The 21426-nt window shown below is 41.5% G+C and overlaps 1 protein-coding gene across 4 annotated transcripts in view; it reads left to right on the plus strand.

The window, feature by feature from the left end:
• The window catches only part of ADGRF5 (adhesion G protein-coupled receptor F5), a 65028-nt gene that overhangs the window by 36767 nt on the left and 6835 nt on the right, over window positions 1-21426 (plus strand). For 2 of the 4 annotated variants that reach the window (XM_012664679.1, XM_012664680.1), the window contains exons 9-16: window positions 2885-3088; window positions 9690-9860; window positions 11835-11954; window positions 12107-12316; window positions 14030-14242; window positions 15549-15704; window positions 17373-17581; window positions 19765-19944. In XM_012664679.1, the coding sequence (XP_012520133.1) occupies window positions 2885-3088; window positions 9690-9860; window positions 11835-11954; window positions 12107-12316; window positions 14030-14242; window positions 15549-15704; window positions 17373-17581; window positions 19765-19944 (1463 nt within the window). The remainder of the gene's footprint in view (window positions 1-2884; window positions 3089-9689; window positions 9861-11834; window positions 11955-12106; window positions 12317-14029; window positions 14243-15548; window positions 15705-17372; window positions 17582-19764; window positions 19945-21426) is intronic. The other 2 variants (XM_012664682.1, XM_012664681.1) reach the window with 1 other exon arrangement.

Here is a 21426-nt window from a genome sequence, read left to right on the forward strand (position 1 = left end):
TGATTTGCTTGTGTTCTTTGTAGATTCTTGTTATTAGCCTTTTATCAGATGTATAGCATACAAATATTTTCTCCCATTCTGTAGGTTGTCTATTCACTCTGTTGATCATATCCTTGGCTGTGCAGAAGCTTTTTAATTTAATCAAGTCTCATTTGTTTATTTTTGTTGTTGCTATGATTGCCACTGGGGTGGGTCTTCTTCATAAATTCTTTGCCTAGGCTGATAACTAGAAGAGTTTTTCCAACATTTTCTTCTAGAATTCTTATGGTTTCATGTCTTAGGTTTAAGTCTGTTATTCATCTTGAATTAACTTTAGTGAGTAGTGACAGATTTGGATCCTGTTTCAATATTCTACATGTGGCTATCCAATTTTCCCAGCACCATTTTTTGAGTAGCAATTATTTCCCCAGTGTATATTGTTGTCTGCTTTGTCAAAGATCAGATGACAATATGTGGATGATTTTATATCTGGGATCTCCATTCCGTTCCATTGGTCTCTATCTCTATTTTTATGCCAGTACCATGTTGTTTTGGTTATTATAGCCTTGTAGTATAGCTTAAAATCTGGTAGAGTGATGCCTCCCAATTTGGTCCTTCGGTTTAAGTTTGCTTTGGCTATTCAGGCTCTTTTCTGGTTCCAAATGAAGCATAGAATTATTTTTTCGAGATCTGCAAAAAATGACATTGGCATTTTGACGGGGATTGCACTGAATCTGTAAATCACTTTAGGTAGTATGGACATTTTAACAATATTGATTCTGCTAATTCATGAGCATGATATGTTTTTCCATTTGTTTACATCCTCTACAATTTTCTTCCTCAGTGATTTGTAGTTCTCCTTGTAGAGGTCTTTCACCTCCTTGGTTAAATATATTCCTAGGTACTCTATTTTCTTTGTTGCTATTATGAAAGGTATTGAGTCTTTGATTTGATTCTCCACTTGACTGTTGTTGGTGTATGGAAATACTACTGATTTGCATACATTGATTTTGTAACCTGAGACTTTGCTAAATTTATTTATTATTTCAAGTAGTCTCTTAGCAGAGTCTTTGGAGTTTTCTAGATATAAGATCATATCATCAGCAAAGGGCAATAGTTTGACCTCTTTTTTCTCCATTTTGATACCCTCGATTTCCTTCTCTTGCCTGATTGCTTTGGCAAGGACTTTCAGCACTCTGTTGAATAAAAGTGGTGACAATGGGAAACCTTGTCTAGTTCCAGGTCTACATGGAAATGTTCTCAATTTTTCCCATTCAGTATGATATTGGCTGTGGGTTTGCCATATATGGCTTTTATAATTTTGAGGTAAGCAAAAGATATGAACAGAAACTTTTCAAAAGAAGATAGACTAATGGCCAATAAACAAATGAAAAATTGCTCAACATCACTAATCATCAGGGAAATGTAAATCAAAACCACAATGAGATATCACCTAACCTCAGTGAGCATGGCTTTTTATCAAAAAGTCCCAAAACAATAGATGCTGGCATGGATGTGGAGAGAAAGGAACACTTATACACTGTTGATGGGACTGCAAACTAGTACAACCTCTATGGAAAATAATATGGAGATTCCTCAAAGAACTAAATGTATACCTACCATTTGATCCAGCAATCCCACTACTGGATATTTACCCAAAGGAAAAAAAGTCATTTTATCAAAAAGACACTTGCACTCAAATGTTCATTGCAGCACAATTCACAATTGCAAATATGTAGAATCAACTCAAGTGCCTTTCAATTCATGAACAGATTAATAAAATGTGGTATATATAGACCATGGAGTACTGCTCAGCCATAAAAAATGAATTAATATCTTTTGTAACAATCTGGATAGAACTGGAGACCATTCTCCTATCACAAGAATGCAAAAACAAACACTGCATGTAATCACTATTAAATTAGAGCTAACCCAACAACACTCATGTGCTCAATAGGAAGTAAAACTCAATGGAAATCAAACAGGGTGAGGTGGGGAGGAGGGGGATAGGTGAAATCATACCTAACGGGTACAATGTACACAATCTAGGAGATGGGCACACTTATAACTCTTTCTCAAGCAGTACAAAAGCAATCTATGTGACTGAAGCATTTGTACCCCCATAATATTCTGAAATTAAAAAAAATTTTAAATACAACCCAAACAAAAATGTTAAACTAGCTTTGTTGAGGATGCATTGACATATAATAAACTGCACATATTTAAAGTATGCAATGTGATAAATTTTGACACATGTATACCTGTGAAACCATCACCACAATCAAGATAGTGAATGTATCCACCAACCCCACCCCAAATTTTCTTGTTCTCCATTGTAATCCCTCCCTTTGGCCTTTCCCTGTCCTCCTGCCCACTGCAAACAAACCACAGAAGAGTAAGTCTTAATTCTTCACTGACACAAGTGATAAACCTGACACATCCTAGAATTTAATAACTTCATTGTAACCCAGACATCAAAAAGGCCATCTCTTTTTCTCTGTACGAGAAGGTGGGCTATAGACACATGGCCGCTATCACACATTTGTGACTCTGATTTTACCACCTGGTTAAATAGGATACCAATATTACCCCCGATCCTCTAATTCTCCAAGGCTTTCTGATTTTTCCTTCTTACCTCTTCTGTTCTTACACTTTTTTTTTCTTACTAGCAAATTCCCTAAGATTTCTACTATTTCATAGGAGATCTCTCTACTCTACCCTGTGACATCAGAAATATCTGCACTTCCTGAATGGTTTTTTAGGAAGGTTTAGACCAAGTGTCAGATGCTTTTGAAAATGATGCTTCATGAAGTACTGTCATGACACACGAGATAAGGTTACCATTCATCTAAAGAAATACACATATGTAGTAACAATAAATGATTTTTTTATGTATCCTATACAGGTGAATATGTCTGCAAACTGATATTAGATATTTTTGAATATGAATCCAGAAACCAAATAAATGTTATGCCCATCCGAATTTTGGCAAATGAAGAAATGAAGGTGATATGCGACAACAATCCTGTATCTTTGAACTGCTGCACTGAGAATAATGCTAATTGGAGCAAAGTAGAATGGAAGCAGGAAGGAAAACTAAACGTTCCAGGTGACAATGTTAGATAAGTCCTTTGCAAATAGGTTTCTGCCTTTTGGCCAAGTAAAAATGGGAGACGTGGTGGGTGGAGGGAGAAATGTCAGTGACTGTTTTTTACTGGACTTAGACTATGAAAAAGAATTAGGTTTGATGCCTGCTGCAGCTTAACCACTGTAGAGAAAAACTCCAGTAATACATGCATACAAGTATGATGCTTGTGTTGTAGACAAGATCCCAGCAGGAGAAGGCCCAAGACGGAGTGATCCCAGTGACTTCAGTCAAAGGCATCTCAATGGGGAAAAGCTTATCCCACCTTCCTTTGCATCTTCAGCGAAGAGCTAAGGATGAGGTCATTCACTTTTCATTGAGCTCTGACTTTTTCTTATTTCTGTGTCTCTTTCATTGGTGCCTGTCCTTCTCAATTCTTTGTCTTCCTGTCCATGCTTACTTACCTCAATATTCTCTCTCTGTCTCCAGCTTTCTCTCTCTCTGTGTGGATCTGTTTAACTCTCAATTGTTTCATGTTAATTTCTGATCCTGTTTGCTTTTGTTTTAGATCTGATATGTTCCCTGAAGTTACCTATCCTCCAGTTTATACTGATAACAGTAATAATAATAATAAATGAAAACAGCAATACTGATTCTGTTTTGTACAACAGTTTATGATTAACCCATTTTTAAAAAATATGTTATCAGCCGCGCACAGTGGCTCTTGCCTGTAATCCTAGCACTCTGGGATGCTGATGCGGGAAGATCATTGAGGTCAGAAGTTCAAGACCAGCGTGAGCAAGAGCAAGACCCTATCTCTACAAAAAAATAGAAAAATTAGCCCGGCTTGGTGGCGCACGTCTGTAGCCCCAGATACTCGGGTGGTTGAGGTAGGAGGGTCATTTGAGCCCAAGAGTTTAAGGATGCAGTGAGTTATGATGACGCCACTGCACTCTAGCCAGGGCGACAGAGCAAGACTATCTCAAAAAATAACAATAAAATATATGTTATTGCTTTTAAACTTGACCACAAGTTTGAAGCTGGCATTTTTAGCTCCAATATGTAAATAAGGAAATTGAGGTCCAGATTAAATGGCTTATCCAAGTTTGTCACAATATAAAAAGAAAAGAAAGAATTAGGACTTACCATAGATCTTCTTGCACAAGACCAGTGTTTGTCTTGGCTAAACTATTTAATATATGACCCATGCCTGATGGGCCAGCACTGGAGCAAGCTGGTCTGGCGGAGTTTGGACTATTTTCTACCTAGAAACTGCATAGAACAAGTGTAGCTCTTAAGAAACAACACTGTTACGTGCTCATCTGTAAAGAAAAAAAATCTTTAAAGTAAGATGTGGCTTTACCCATGGAATACATTAGTGTAGTGAACCTTCATTTTATAAAGCCTTTGCTATCGGACTCTATTAAATTACAACAAAATAAAACGGTCAATTTACATGTAAATTTTCCTGAGCACATCTATTTGGCAAAGCAAGTTTCACCTGTAGTGTTTGTATTTGACTTTAAAGTACTCAGAAGAATAGGAAAGGTATCTGGTAACTGTTGAAAATATTGACACATGATACATGTAGTCACTTCCCTGATTTTTAAGGAAGGGGAGGTGTAGGCTTCCTGAAGGAACTGCCAGGTGGAGAAGGACCTTGTGCAATTCCTGTGGTACTGACTTAGAAGATTTCAGCCATGAGAGGTGAAAAACCTTGCCTTCTGGCAAAGGAACCAGGAAGTCTGTGGCGCAGATGCTCAGGGACCTCGCTGGGAATGCCCAGAGTGGCTGAAGGACTGCAGAACAATGGATTTCCTGCCACAGGGCTGGCTGTCTGGGGACCTGTGCGGTGGTTCTCTGATGAATTTAGCCGCTGCCCTGGCACCCTGCCCTTCTTTCTCCTGCCCTTGCTGGCCTTCTCTGCAGCTCTCTCTCTCCAAATTCCAAAAGTTATTTTAGCAGCCATTTTTTCTCAGTCTGTAGGAAGAAATCTAGCAAAATAATTTACCCAAAGCATTTGGAATTGAATGTATGATCCCCTCTCAGAAACGGTTGCATTTTCAAAGCACTCTGGAAAGGAATAAGAGAAGAGGTATTCAACACTGGTAGAATTTCTAACTTTAAGAGGAATAATATACAATGAAGATTTCCTACCACTTGGAGAAAAAGTGAAGGGTGTGTTCTTTAAGGGTATCATTATTATCATAAAATAGTTAGTTATTGTGAGTGGGGCACAGTGGCTCACTCCTGTAATCCTAGCACAGTGGAAGGCTCAGGAGGGAGGATTGCTTGAGGCCAAGAGTTCGAGACCAGCCTGAGCAAGAGTGAGACCCCCCAACTCTACAATTAAGTAGAAAAATTAGGTGAGTGTGGTGGCATGTGCCTGTAGTCCCAGCTACTTGGGAGGCTGAGGCAGGAGGATCACTTGAGCCCAGGAGTTTGGGATTGCAGAGGGCTATGATGTTGCCACTGCACTCTGCCCAGGGCAACAGAGCGAGACCCTTTCTTAAAAAAACCAAAAAAAGTTATTGTGGCTGATTCAATGTATTCAACTCTGTTTTCAATGTTTATGTTTGTCATCTGGGTTTTTCTCCCCACTTCCCCATCAAAAGTCTTGCAAAGTAGCTACCACCATCACCATTTTACAGATGAAGGTTTGGTATATTATCTAAGCGCAGATTTCAGCAACAAAATTGTAATCACCTACTGTCTCTTCTCCATAAAGCAAATCACCAACTTATTAGCTCCATGCAGTACTTCTCACGCGGGACCCTTGAGTTGCACAGCTGCAGGGGTATCGTATGAAATACCACACCGAGTGATGCGAATTTGGAGATTCTGCCTTTGTTTTCTCAGTTTACCATCTCTTTGAAGCCTTATCTCCACTCTTTTCCTATGTTTCAGCCTGACGGAACTACTTATTGTTCCTTGAACAAAATCCACATGATGCTACCTTTGTGTTTTGCTTACATCAGTGGTTTTCTGATTTACCCATAGAATCCTTTCTTCAATGAAAGTCTTGCATGGTTGTTTAATACAGGGCTTCTCAACCTCCGCACTATTGATATTTTGGGCCAGATAATTCTTTGCCATGTGGACCTGTCCTGTGCATTGTATTATAGGACGTTTATCAGCATCTTTGATTGATAAACCCACTAGATTCCAGTAACTCTCCCAGCTGCAACAATCAAAAATGTCTTCAAACATTGCCAAATGTTCCCCCACAGAGGCAAAATTGCCCCCTAGTTAAGAGGATATCTAATGTGTAAAGCAGACCAGAGTGGAGCTGCTCTAGTTAGTAATGGGGTAGGGGGCTTGGAGCCCACACAGCTTATAATTCTTCTACAACTCAGTGTCCGCCCCTGAAGCAGCTTAATGGAACTCCAAGTTCTCCAAGGAGCGCCGATTTATACACACCCAGCGCACACACACCCACACACCAGAACCACAGCCCCCGTCTCTATCTATTAAAACTCTAAATGTCTTTCCAAGGCCTAGAGCAAATCTTCCTCTTCTCCGAGTCTCCCAACTAAAATGTTCCTCCTTTAATCTACATAATATAGTGAGTTCTCTCTATGGAACCTACCTCCTATGCATTATCACTATTTCTATGCCTCTCTTTGTACACGCCATCCTGCATAGCTCATAGCCTTGCACATTAGTTTGATGAAATAGCTGGGTATTTAAGGATGTGTAAGGCTGGCAGGAGGAAGAAGGAAGGAGAATATTCCACATGTGCACACAGGCACAGAGGTGCAAAGCTGCAGGGCATGTTGAAGGCCCAGGACGTGACCTAATTTTTAAGAGAGGCATATAGAATGAGATAAAGTTGAGAGAGGCAGATTAAAGTCACACTGTGAATAATTGTGTATGTCATGCTAAGGAGTTTTGACTTTATCCTGTAGGAAATGGTAAGATTTTTAAGATAAAAAGAAGGAATGGTCAGAATTGAACTTCGGAAAAAATAAATTTTGAGATAGTGTCTCCAGTAGATTGAAGGGGCAAATAACCAAAAATAGAGACCTAGCTACAACAGTGTGTAATGACAGAAAACAGATAATGGGGCCTGTGTGAGTGACTGTGGGTTAGAGTGAGATGTTTCAGAAGTATAATCTAAAAGGTGTTTATGACTGAGTGGAGGTAAAATGTGAGTGAGTACAAGTAACTAAAGATGACTTTAAGATTTTTAATTCGAGGAAATTCCAATGGCAATGAGAGGACATATTGGAAGATGTGCAGGTTTTGTCTGGGGAGAATGAAGACGAGTTCTTCATCAGACATGTTGAGTCGAAGGTACATAAGATGAGAAATTGACACTCAGGAATTTGCTCCTAAAGTTTCCAACTAGAGTGTTTGTCTTAGAAATAGAGCAGGAGTCATCCAAATATAGGATATAATAGAGGCCATAGGTGCACATGAAGTTGCCCAGCAAGAGAGTGGAGAAAAAGATGAGGCAGCATTTAATAAGGGAACAGAAGGTGGGGATCCTGGGAGGGAGCCCCAGAAGGAGGGATGGAGAGAAAAGAAAAGCAGGAGACACCCACAGAATCAGCAGCACCCAGGACGAGAGAAGGTGGTCAGCAGAGCTGGACACTGTGGTCCAGGTAGCATGAGAAGAGGCCACTGGATGTGGGAAAGAGGGGGTCACTGTTGGCCTTAAAGAAACACTTTTGGTGGAGTAGAGGGTGAAGAAGGCCAACTGCAAAGATTTGATCAAATATGGGAGTGAAACATTAGAGGTGGCAAATGTAGAAGCATCGTGGAATGAAGAGAGGAAGAAAATACAGTAGTGGCTAGGGGGCTTTCAGACTGAGGAAAGACCCCTTTAGGAAGGGGAGACTTGAGTCTATCTGGGAGTGGAAGAGAAAGAACCAGAGGAAAAATTAAAGACACAAGGGAGAGGAAAGGCAAAGGATGAAGTGATATCCTGGAAGAATTGGAGGAAGTGGATTTCAAAACCTAAGTGGAGCTGGGTAGAGGTGCTTGTGCCTATGAGCTAGGAGGTAATTTAGTCAAGTTGGATGAAGATGAAAATCAGTATGGTGTTTTTAAATCACCATCCTGGGGACTAGGGAAAAATGCTGTTACATGTGTCAACCAAAATATTTCAAATATCATTGATCAGCCAGCCAGAGCTGAAAAAGATGCATTTATGTTGGAACTCATCAAGAGGCTTATTCTTCCTTTTTTTTTTCATTTTTAGAAGATTGATAGTGTATGAAGAATGCCTCAGGAGAGCCTGTGGACAGGCAATGTGGGAGGAAAGATAGTGAAGGGGATGGAGTGGAAAAAACAGCTGCCAGGGTGTCCTAGAATCCCAGGCAAGAGGAAAGATGGCTCAGAGGGTGACATTTCTGGGAGGGGAGAGGAAAGTACAGGAAGGGAGCTATTTTGGTGGGGAAACTGCTGGTAACTGAGAAAGCATAAAGTTGAAGCTTCCACTAAAATGCAGAGATTTAAAGAGGGAACAACTTACAAGAAATATTCTTCAAACGAGGTGACTATCAGATGTTGCAGTAGTGTTCCGTCCTCCCTTTAATAATAATAGTCCTCTAAATAATCTGACTTCTTTTTTACTTTCGTTAAGTCATACCGAAACACCTTGCTTCTCTTTGTCACTTTTCACATCTCAGGGACCCTCACTCACAGTCTTTGTCGGGGCAGGCCCCAGCCAGGCACTTTTCTAAGAGTACATATACGAGGCTGTCCAAAAAGTACCCAGCCATTGTTACTATAATGAGAACGGTTTGCGCAACATCGATGTAACCCGGGGGCCAAGGAGAGTGCCTGGGATGCACATGCGTGAACAGTGACGCCTTCCCTGTTCTAGCCAGTGGGGCGCTAGACGCCGTTGAGTGAGCCTGTGTACTGTGTGGCCGTGACATTCAAAGTGACTGAGCTAGTGGAGCAACAAATCTGCATCAAATTTTGCCTTAAGCTTGAACGTGCCTCGCCGGAAACTATTTGGATGATTCCGAAGGCTTTCGGGTACGATGCAATGAGTGCAGCGCAAATAAAAGCGTGGCACAAACGCTTCAAAGATGGTCGAGAATCTATTAAACGTGGTCCACGTTCTGGAAGGCCTGCAACAAGCAGAACACCTGAGCATGTTGAACATGTAGGGTTAGGTTAAGAGACACTGGGAGAACTGTGTGAGGTCCCAAGGCATCTACTTTGAAGGGGACTGAGGCATCATTGTGCTAGGTACAATGTTTCTTGTGTCTTGTATCTTCTTCAATAAATGTCTCTATTTTTCCTATTACATGGCTGGATACTTTCCCGACAGACCTTTTATACATATATAAAATCTCATTTAACCTTACTATAGTCCTGGGCAGTAACTACTATTATTTATCCCCATTTTACACACGTAGAACTGAGGCACAGAGCAGTTAAGTGACTTTCTCAACAATACTCTGCTAGCAAGTGGTGGAATGTGGGATTTGAAGCCAGGTAACCTGGATGCAGAGGCTTCAGACTTAACTGCTATTCATCTCGCCTCTCCATTCAAAGAGAAGGAAATCTATTTAAATAGTAACTCCCTTTTCCTGATTTGGCCTCTTGGCTACTAAATCACAGAGTTATCCAACTGTAACAGCAAGAGAATTGCTTGTCATTATAGGAAACCCTGAAACAGACATAGATTCTGGCTGCAGCAGATACACCCTCAAGGCTGATGGAACCCAAGTCCCAAGCGAGTCGTCTGGAACAACAATTGTCTACACGTGCGAGTTCATCAGCGCTCACGGAGCCAGAGGCAGTAAGAACATAAAAGTGACATTCATCTCTGTGGGTAAGGACTCCTCTTTCAGTAGAAATTTTAGCCATACATGTGCTGCACCCTAAATAAGGGCTGCCAATCACCTGGGAATATCTCTAGCAAAATAAAGCAAGCTCTTCTGTGGGAGTCGGGGTGTGGTTAGAGCGAATCAGACAATGAGAGATAGAAGTGGGTTTCCCTCTCTGCCATTTAAGTTCAGATGGAGGCTTTTTAAAATCAGGAAGGGTAGTGGTGGGACACAGTGAAGGACCCTGGGGCATAAGGCGGAAGGTGGCCTGGGAAAATAGTTTCACACTCAGGTTGGTCCTATTATCATTGAATGTGTAGGGCAATGCCCCAAATTCCCCCCTTCCCCCAGAGCCCCATTGTCACCTTGAATTTCAGCAGCCTGGCTCACTCCCCCCCCCAACTACCCCCACCAGGGTCTCTCCCCTCCCACATCACATCTTCTAGAGCTAATGCTACAGAAAACTTTAATAATCTGACACTTGGTGCTTATTTTGCAGTTGAAACAAGTGGTTTTTAATCTCTCGATCAGTTTAGTTAGGCCTCTTAAAAGTATCACTTTTCTTCATATCATAAAGCATTATAATTTCACCTCATCTGAAAAAATAGGGCATTGAAACTTGTTTTTCCACCTTTCTTACAAAAATGAACTATTTAGATTAATCATCAGATCACTTTTGAACAATTTCAGAGAAAGGATTGACACAAGCAATCCTTCTTACTCTTGTTCACGTTTTTCTGCTATCATGACTTAGCGTTTTTACAAAGATCAAGATTAGGCTGACATGGGCCCATAAAAACTTTAGGGTTAAAACCGGGAGTGCAAAGCTGCTCTCACTACAGAAAACTGCAGTGTTCCAAACACCCATGAGCTCTTCTAGGGTAATAATGTTTTCACGTAAACCCAATCTTTCCTCAATTGACTCAATAGGAATTTGCCACTACGTGCAAAAACGGGACATATTTAGTCCTTGCTGAAAATCGCCGATCTGGTAGTTTGGAACCTCATCTGAGAATCAAGAGAACCAAATTCGGGGTTCCATGGGCCTTTTTCTTTCACTCTCAGAAACAGCTAAACCTTAGAGAGCCACCTCGAGACCCCTTCAGTCAGTGAGGGCGACACAAAGACACGTTAAACCTTGCTGGAATGACTTTGGGGCTGTATCTGAGCAATTGAATCCCAACTTCTAAGTGGCACTGTGGAAAGTCTTGATTTCTTTTCATTATGATGAAGAATGCGATTTTACGTTGATTGGAAAAGGTGGCCAGCGTCTCCAGACAGGAAGTTGTTCACCTCTAGAGGTCCAAAGTGCTTTCAAAGGCATCTTGAAGTGCCAACCACGTAGAAGCTATGCTCAGAGAGAAGTGGAAAGATAGAACCAGAGGCAAAAATAGTGGGATGTTCATAAAAGCTTTGGTATTTGTAATGGCCTTATTAACATTTTCAATGACCGATTTCTCACGAATCTATGAGGAACTTCTCAGAAAGAGGAGTACATATGTAGTAAAATTAATTATAATTCCAATTTTATGTATATGTAATTATATTATGATAGTTATATAGCTCATAATTATAGTGAAGATGCCCATACATCCTAGTTTGCCTGAGACAGTACAGGTATAATCATTTGGGAAATACACCCTCTGATCCTCCTGCTTAATGTAGTTACAGAATTCACTCTTTTGCTTATTAAGCACTGACCGTGTACTAGACCCAGCGCTGCGTGCTGGAGATGCAAACACACAGAAGTCAAAGGCTTGCCCTTCAGGGCTCATATTTTCATGGAGAAGAGATGTAGAAAGGGAGAAATTAATGTGCAATATGGTATTATAAAAAAGTATCTTAAAAGAGTGGAGAATGAAGCTGTTCCGGGAACCCAGCGTTTATTCTCCCTTGAGTTGCCACAGAAGAGGTTGCAGGGGAGCTGGGGTGAAGTCAACACTCCTAAGTTTGCACCCTTTTGCCCTGCTGACCATCAGGAGCTAATTCCAGCCTCGGAGGGGAAGTGCACGAGGTCCTGAGGCATGTGATGGAAATGAGTACAGTTCAGAGCTCTACCGGGAACAGCCTAGACACAAGTAAAGCCCAGGAGCAGCAAGGTACCAATCCCACATTGACACAAGTAGAGTCAGGACCGTCCACGTTTTCTGTCTCTCTCTGAAATTTCACTCGTGTGTCAATGTCACCAGAAAGACTAAACGTTGGACTTGTTGTCGGTTTTGTTTTGTCTGTTTTGTTTGCATTTTTTCAGCCAACCTAACAATAACCCCGGACCCAATTTCTGTTTCTGAGGGACAAAACTTTTCTATAAAATGCATCAGTGATGTGAGTAACTATGATGAGGTGTATTGGAACAGTTCTGCTGGAATTAAAATATCTCAAAAATTTTATACCACGAGGAGGTATCTTCATGGAGCAGAGTCGATACTGACAGTTGAGACCTCGACCAGGGAGTGGAATGGTGAGTGAAAGGCCAGACACTGTATTGTGCTGCCTGGGCCCCTGGACACGACCAATAATAGTTACCATCCCTAGAGGGTCTGCTCTTAACTATGTCTTTACATTTAATGCAACAGTCCTTTTGAGGGAAGATGCCCTTATTCCTACTTTACAGATGGAAAGACTGAGGCTCAGAGAGGATAATAAATATGCCTAGGCTTAAACAACTCAAGTTGCAGAGCCAGGAATGGAACTAATCTCTTGGATTCCAGAGCCTGTGTTCTTGCTAGTAGGTTAAGAGGATTGTTTTTAAAAGGACTTTTACTGGCCTCTTGGGAGAGTTTCACCCAACTGTGGTATTAAAAAACTAGTTAAAAATTTTGTATGTCTTTTTTCAATGAAGGAAACATTTTTATTTCCTATTTACCCCTATACATTATTATGAGGAAATGCAAATCTTTGGAAGCAAAGAGGATTTGATAGACAGAACTGCTGCTGTAATAGCTAACATTTATTGAGCCCTTACTATGTGACAGGCACTATGCTAAGTATTTCAATGAATTAATTCATTTAAAAATAATAAACCTAGAGAATAGTGTTGTTATTATCCTCGTTTTACAGATGAAAGAACTGAGACTCGAAGAGTGTAAGTAAATTACCCAAGATTATTTATCTGGTAAATGGCAGAGCCAGGATGCAAACCCAGTTTGCCTGGCTCCAGTGGCCAAGTCTTAACCACTCCACTCTGAAGAATTTCATTCACTATAAAGTTAATCAGTCTAGATTCTGCAAGTCCCATGTCATCTTTATTTTTTCATATAAGGCCTACCCAACATTATAAAATAACCAGTTATTGTTTGGGCTGCACTTGGTAGTATACAACCAGGAAATAGAAGTATTTTTCTGCCAGGCTGAACTCAAACCTACCCTGTCCAATTGCTCTTCCTACTACTGGGCAACACCCTAAGAGGAACTATAGCTTTTCTAGTCACATTAAACTATTAAACAGTCCCATACCAGTTACTGAAAAAAATCCATTCTGATCTAAATCTACTTACACTTTGATTTTATATTCAATTTAAATTCCCCTTCCTCCTAATGGAAGTTAAAAGGAATTTCTTTTCTCTCCTGTTCTACTTCTTTTCCCTCTGGCGAGCTGTTACTTCTGGATTTTCCAGAGTTGGGGCAAAAAAAAAGGAACGTAAAGAAAATTGAAGGGTCTTACTTAACCCCTGGGGCCATTATAATCTTGCTATGCTATCTCCATGGCAGCTGCCCCAATGGTGGCTCATCCTCTGATGCCATGCTGTCCTGGGACCTGAGGGGCCTGCTCACTTTGAGATGGGAAGAGAGGGGCATTGTGACACCACAATGCTCCACCAGGCTAAAACTCTCTTCAAAAAACTCCCCATCCCTGCACACATCAAAATTCCCATTTATTCCTTGGGTTGGTGAAACAACCTTGGAGTAGGAATTGGAAACCTGGCTTGAAATCCTGTTCTTCTGTATGACCTGGATAAGCCACTTAATTTTATTTGAAAGTAAGTCCTTCCAATGCATGGAGAACCCAGGGAGGCGAGTCTATCAAGCATTTTTTTCTCCCATGTCCTGAAAGTTGTGATGTGCCCTTACTCAAGCTCGAGAGGGAAAATTAAGCCTTTTCTTAACCTTCCCAGAAAATGCCTTTTAAGAGCGATTATTTCATTCCTTCTCATTTTTGCTTCCTTCCACTCAGGAACCTATCACTGCATATTTAGATACAGCAATTCGTACAGCATTGCAACCAAAGACGTCACTGTTCACCCGCTGCCTCTAGAGTCAAATATCATGGTCGATCCTTTGGAAGCTAGTGTTTCATGCAGCGGTTTCCATCCCATCCAATGCTGCATAGAGGAGGATGAAGACTACAAAGTAACTTTCCACATGAGTTCCTTGGTCTTTCTTGCTGGTAAGATGCCGATTGCTAAATGGTTGGGGTATGTTATTTCACATATGTGAAGTCTAAAAACTTACTATTAAGATAGAGATCAACAAACACTAGGACTGTATGATCACAGACAGAATTAACAGAGCAGAATTCCATGAGCCTTCTATTTTCCTTGGGCGGTTCATTGGTTTGCAGCTAAATCTCGGGAGTCTGTGAGGGTGGAGCCCATTCTTTTTGGTGGGAGCTGTTGAAGACAGTATTAAGATACCTTCATAGGATTTCCACTTCCTCAATGTGGCAGACTAGATATTCTGATAGTCTCTCTCTTGATGCTGTAAAATAGCATACTATAAAAGTGCCACAGAAATAACCAAGCACCAAGAACATAGAGGGGAAAAAAATAGAAATGAGATTTTAACTAATGCTGAAACTTCCTTGCGAACATTTGCCAGGATCAGAAAGAAACTCAGAATCTTGGGTTTAAGCCTTTGGATGGCAAAAAAGAAAATACTTTGCTCCCTAAGCAGTAGCTGAGGCATCTCCAACCAATTGGCACAGTATCGCAACCTTCAAAGGTGACATGCTTAGTAAAAGAATAGGCTAGGAAAACAAAATCCATCTGCCAGAGTTGAGAGCATGGCCTTATCTCTGGGTTAATGAAAAGTTTCCCCTGAGAAGTATAATTGTCCTGCTGTCACCCAGGTTTGGAATTTGAATTTGTATTGCCTATGTGATTCAGGACCTCCAAGCTGAGCTCAAAGTTATCCACTGGTAGCACCCTATTGGCGTTTGGAAAAAAAAAATACAGATTCTCTCTGGTAGACTGTGCCCTCAGTCCAGATCCCTCAGGATTCAGAGAGATTAAGGTCAACCAAACATGAGCTCAAGATGGGAGTGGGGAGGAGGGCATGATGGGTGTATACAAACATAATGAGTGAGATGAGCACTGTCTGGGGGATGGACACGCTTGAAGCTCTGACTGGGGGGGGAGGGTGGCAAGGGCAATGTAACCTAAACATTTGTACCCCCATAATATGCAGAAATTAAAAAAAAAAACACAGACACCTTCATGAGGGATTTACAAGCTCATTCATTCTTTCAATAACTTGAAATAAATTGAATAAATTCATTCTTAGGGACTTGCTCAATGCAAGACACCATAGTAGGCAATGAGGTAAATATGTAAATATATAAAATCACATAAAATGAATGTGGCACATTCCTGGGAAAAGTTTGGACAAGTTTATCCATGTTGTATCATCTTAACAAAATTTGTGCTTTGGATACTCATGTTGTGACTTAATTCTTTCGACATCTTTATTTTTAGCAAAAGAAGTTAATAGAAATCAAGTGTGCTACAAATATAATGTCGATGCAAACTCAGTTTCCTGGTGTTCCAGTACTATTGATGTGTTTTGTCACTTCACCAATGCTGCTAATAATTCAGTCTGGAGCCAATCTATGAAGCTTAATCTGGTTCCTGGTAAGAGCATTTTAAATCACTTTAAAATGTTATCATCAGGAGCAGGGACTCCTTTATTCATTTGCTTTCTTATTCATCCACTCAATAAATATATGTTAGACACCTTCACTGTGGCAGGCCCTGGGCTCACCATGGGGGATTGAAAAGAAATAAGTACGTTCTGTGGCCTCCAGCCTCGGGCACAGACATACGGATAAAAAGTGTTATCACATATAACACAGTAAGTGCTAACCCAGAGATGTGGGGGGTGGCAGGAAGGGGCCACCCGGTTTAGCTTTGCTGGAGGCAGGTGAGGAGGAAGTGATCCACAAGGCCTTGCAGGTGAAACTGTACCTCAGCTACATCTGGGAGGCTGAGCAGTTCACCAGGCACACAGGAGTGGACAGTATCCATGTGAGGTTGAGATTCTTTTGAAGTTGCAGGAAAGGGAGGATGTCCCTACTAGCACTCTTTCCCGAGACAGGGCTACATGAAAAACTGATCTCAAGAAGAGACAACTGCCTTTCCCCTCCTTTGCTGTCACTGAGCCAATAAGCCCTCGTATAGTATCTTCAAGGTCCAAGGTCCTGACTTGTGGAGCTGTTTCTATAAAAGCCCACACTGAAGAGCTCCCCTCGGTAGCAACAGAGGGGCAAGGGATAAATGATGACCCTGGGCTCCTACCATAAGCCACCCTCTGACCCCTTCTAACTCTAAATCTTCCCAGTCACAGGACTCCTAGTGCATGAAGCACCCACGGCTCTATCACTGAGCTTGTTTGAAGTTACTGAAAATTTTGTGGTCATTCTCACACATGTTTGGTAACTGGGCCCTGGAAATCAAAGCAGGAAGCAATTTAGAGTCACTGTCCCCTGACCTGACCAAGCACAGCCCCTTCCGGGGGCAGCAAAGGACACCTACCTCATCACTGTCCCTGCCCTCCTTCCCCTCATCTTAGCCAATATGTTTTATTCACTCATCTTTGTTCTTTCCTTTTTCTTGATACCAAATCTCATTTCACTTCCTTTACCCAGTAGAAATTACTCATTTATTTTAAGATTTTTATACAGTAGTTGAAATCGCAATTAGTGCTAAATAGAAATGTTGATGAGGAAGGGGTCTGCAGATTAGAGATTCTGCAACGAATGTCATTTCCCCATTCCTGTCTGGTCATGAGGAGAAGTAAGATAGAGCCGCCTTTAAGGGAAACCAGAAGAAACAAATGCGTAAACATATGAATTAGAAGATTCAGACCAGGGGTGCCTGGATTGTGGCGGTGCTTCTCAGCCTCAGTGCACACTGCAATCCCCAGCGAAGATTAGAAACTGCTGGTGCCTGAATCCCAGCCCAAGAGATTCTGATTTACTTAGCCCAGACACTGGCATTCTCAGAAGCTTCTCGGAGGATTCTTATAAACCACAGATGAGAATCCCTAGATTGAAGCATAAATTCTGTTAGGAAAAGCAAGTACAGATCACAGAAGTCAGATTTGTATGGAAAGTCAGGAAAGCAGTGAGGGGTTTTGGAAAATCATGGGCAAAATTAAGAAATTGGATAACTCTGAAAAGGTCACGGAAAGTGAAGAGAAATACAAATTCAAACATCAAAATCCTACCTAGACCTGACCCTATGTCCACTGTCTTTTCTCCTCCTGCAATTGTCGCTTTTATTTCTGTGTTCCCATCACAGGGGAGAACATCATATGCCAAGATCCCATACTTGGTGTCGGGGAGCCAGGGAAAGTCGTGCAGAAGCTGTGCCAGTTCTCAAACGTGCCCGGAAGCGCAGGCAGCCCTGTGGGCGGGACCATCACTTACACGTGTGTAGGCTCCCAGTGGAAGGAGACGAGAAACAACTGCATCTCTGCCCCCATAAACAGTCTGCTGCTGCTGGCCAAGGTGATCCTTAAACCTTTGATTCTGAGCTTATGGTGGGGAGCTCTGTCTGGCATATCAAATTTCTCAGCACTTAGGAAAGTGGGCTTTGGGATTGTGTTGCTCCAAAAACTACTTTTATTTGCTTATCTCCGAAGGAGATGCAACCCTAGAAATGCTTAAAAATGCTTAAATTCAAATATGAAGGCGACAGAATATGTGTTCTGGTCTAGGATCAGATGGATATCTTAACTTTGACTTCTCGGTACTGTTAGGTCGAACACTTTGCCTTTAAGAACTCCCCTCCCACCCCGCCCCTTCCCCTTTGAGGGCCGGCCCAACCCGACTATAAAAGCCCTAGATGGCCACCGTTTTGAGGCTGATGCCATCTTGACCTCAGTCTGTCTGTACGCAGATGCCCTCATAAACTTTTCTCCATCTACCTTGGCCTCATGCCTTCCTCCCTCAGCATTTCTAGCAAGTAACTTGTGTCCAATTACTTCCAAGGGGCAGTGGTATTATTCTCTCTCTCATTGCTCTTTTTGAAATAATTTTGATATCAAGCAAATAGATATAATCTTTTCAGAAACAGGAGCAATATAAAAAATAAGGTTCATCAATTAAAAACAATAGTTGGGCTAGATGCTTTTATAGGTTTGAGATCTTCTCACTCCTTGGAGGTAACTTATGCTTCTGAAGAAGCAACTACCCTGCGTCTCTTACCTAGAATAGAGCTTACTGCTATGTAGCAGGGGAAAATTCCTTTCTTTCTATCAAAATAAATAAGTGTCACCTCTACACTTAGTTTGTTGTGAGCTAGAGACCCTTAAAATCTATGAGCTACAATAAATAAATATTGATTATAAAAATAGTGGGGTTATAGCTAATGGTGACATCTTCAGACACCCAGCTCCAAATCCTCTCGCCACTGGAGGAAGAATTGAGAAAAAGGGGTAATAATTATTTATGTTTTATCTAATTATCTTCTGTCTCTCCTCTTGTCTCACACCAAATTCATTAAAGTATCTCCTACGTGCAAAGCATTATTATAAGTGCTGTCAAGGTAAATGGGCCAAATCAGAACTTGGCCTCTGATTTGATAAAGCATATAATATGATTGGGTAGTTATATACACATTAATTTTGGCTAGGACAAATCAAGAAATTTTGCTTGAAAAAGGTGGTATTTGACCTGGACCTTAGTGGATGAAACACAGGGGATATAAATTATCCTAATCAAGAAAGATAGATATTATAATTTGAACTCAATACAGTTTCGGTGGAGAAAAGATCATGCTGGTCCGTCATGCTCCATTTGATTTATCCATTCAGCAAATATTTATTGGGCACTTACTATATGCCAAGTTATGGGACTCGTACTATGTTAGGTATTATAGGATATGCAAAGGATATAAAGAAAAGTAACACATTGTCCACGTTGTTAAGGAGTTTATAACTTAATTGGAGTGATACTGAAATTAAAACATGAGATGACATTATTAGAGATTTAACAGATGTAAAGTATGTTAAATAAAACAAGCACTTTTGCATTCAGAGGAAGAAACTCCCCTGAGTTGGAACACTCATCAAAGGCTTCCTATAGAAGATAGAGTTTGTGCTCATTCTGTTTACAAGTAGGAGTTAGAGAGTTAGGAACCAGAAGTGTAATCATTATAGGTAGGATGACCATATGACCTATCATCCAAATCAGGACACATTTTGAGCATAAAAGAGGGAACTCTTAATAATCACACTAGGAGAAAAGATACAAGTCAGAACTATCCAAGGAAAACTGGGAAGGACAGTCACTGTAATGACAAGCTGGGGAAGTGACACGAGGAAAAGCAAAGAGTGGCAAATGTGCCTCCGCGCAGACTACCCCAGTGACAATTTTACTCAACTTTAATAGAGTAAAATGGAGTTCTCTAGCAATCACATCTATCTTCCCTTTCTCTTCCAGATAGCAAGGCTAGGTTAACTTAGGTTTCACTGTTCAAGGTCTGTATGAGGTCTTGTGTCACATTCCATTCTGAAGAGCATGCACAGGTAGTTTGGGGCTGAGTATGTTATCTTATGGGCCCTCCTTCGCTTGTGGGAATGGACAAAAAGGGAAACTACAGATCTGAGAGGTTCTGTCATGAATGGCTCAGCCAGGTTTGACAGCTGGAATGATTGGCGAGTTGTCTGTTTTGGCTTCTGTTTTACTAGGCTTTGATCCACAGCCCCTCTCAGGAAGAGAAGCTCCCTACGTACCTGAAGGATCTTTCTGTTAGCACAGACCAGGTGAAACATGAAATCCCCTCATCTCCTGGGAGCCTGGGAGCCGTTATTAACATCCTCGATTTGCTCTCAACAGTTCCAATCCACGTAAATTCAGAAATGATGACGGTGAGTTGGCTTAAGCTTTGCAGGAGTTGCGCGTCTTGCCTTTCCACTCCTCAGGACTTGTGTTCCAGAAACACGATTCCTTCCCATTGCAGCTTCTTCTCTGTCTTTTCCAGAGCAATGCTCTGAACAGTAGAGTCACCCGTCTGCCAGCTACAGCTTTTAGGAAATAAGGCAGTGTTTCCAGTATTTATTTTGGGAACTTAAAAAGATTTCTTTAGTGAATCTCAGCTTTAATTTCTTCATTAAAACAGAATGAATTCTCATCTGATTTCCAGGAAAACTGGGAATGAAAGGTTTTCAGAATATGTGCAAGGTGAGATTTTCAAAGCTCTAGCGCTAAACATGAACTTTGAAGCCATCAGGGTTCTGGGAGGAAAAAGAATTCACCCAGAAGACTTCAAATGAAGGGATTTAATGAAGGGGTACTTATAGAAGTAAAGCCAGGGTTAACAAACAAACAAACAAACAAAAGTTAATGAAGTACCCAGAGATCAGCAACATCACCAGCCCCCAAGTGAAATGATGCAGACAGAGCCCAGTGAGACCTGATGCCTTGGAGCGGGGACCAGTCCGCAGGAGCTGTGGTCTTGGAAGGCCACAGCTGTAGCCAGAGCCGTGCTCAGGAGAAAGAAGACCAAGGGCATGGGGAGTGGTGGGCAGCAGGGAAAATGTATCTCAGCTTCTCTCTTCTCCCACCCTCCCATCTCCTGCCAATGCCTGCCATTGGTAGAGCCCAACCAGAGGCCAACTGGCAACAAGCTTAGTGACAGAGTCCAAAGAGGTTATGTAAGTTTCCTAGGGCTGTCACAATTCATGACCACGGACTGAAATCAAGGTATCTGCAGGGCTACACCCCCTCCAAAGGCTCTAGAGGAGACTCCTTCTTTGCCTCTTCCAGCTTGTGGTGGCATCGGGCATTCTGTGGCTCGTGACTGCACGACTCCAGTCTCTGCCTCTGTCTTCACATGGCCTTCTCTTCTCCATTTGTCTTCTCTTCTGTCCCTGTAAGAACATTTGTCATTGGATTTAGGGCCCACCCAGGTAATCCAGGATGAATCCTTAATTTAATTACATCCACAAAGACTGTTTCTCCAAATAAGGTTACATTGGTGGGACTTATGTATTAGGATATGTCATTGGGTGGGGTGGGGGGATCATTTCAAGCCTCTATAGGGTTTGTACTTCCAGAGATCAGAACAAGGCAAAGACGGGCAGATGATTTATTTGGGAGCAGAACCTGATTGGAAAATGGTAATCCCAAGCCTACGGGAGAGAGAATTAAATTGTTTAGTATAAAAGAAAGATGCCTTTGGCAACACTCGCATAGCTCATTTGATGCTCAGGATTTGAGAGAGTTTTCTGAGACTTCCTCACCCTTGCTGGTGAGATACCACCCAACGAAAAGCCTTTACAGGCTTGAGATTTAAAATGAAATAAAAGAAAATAACAAGTATCTCTGCTAGCCTGCTGGATTGGCCTCAG

The sequence above is a fragment of the Propithecus coquereli genome, unplaced genomic scaffold, assembly GCF_000956105.1.
Source record: "Propithecus coquereli isolate 6110/MARCELLA unplaced genomic scaffold, Pcoq_1.0 Scaffold90, whole genome shotgun sequence".
Classification (NCBI taxonomy): Eukaryota; Metazoa; Chordata; class Mammalia; order Primates; family Indriidae; genus Propithecus; species Propithecus coquereli.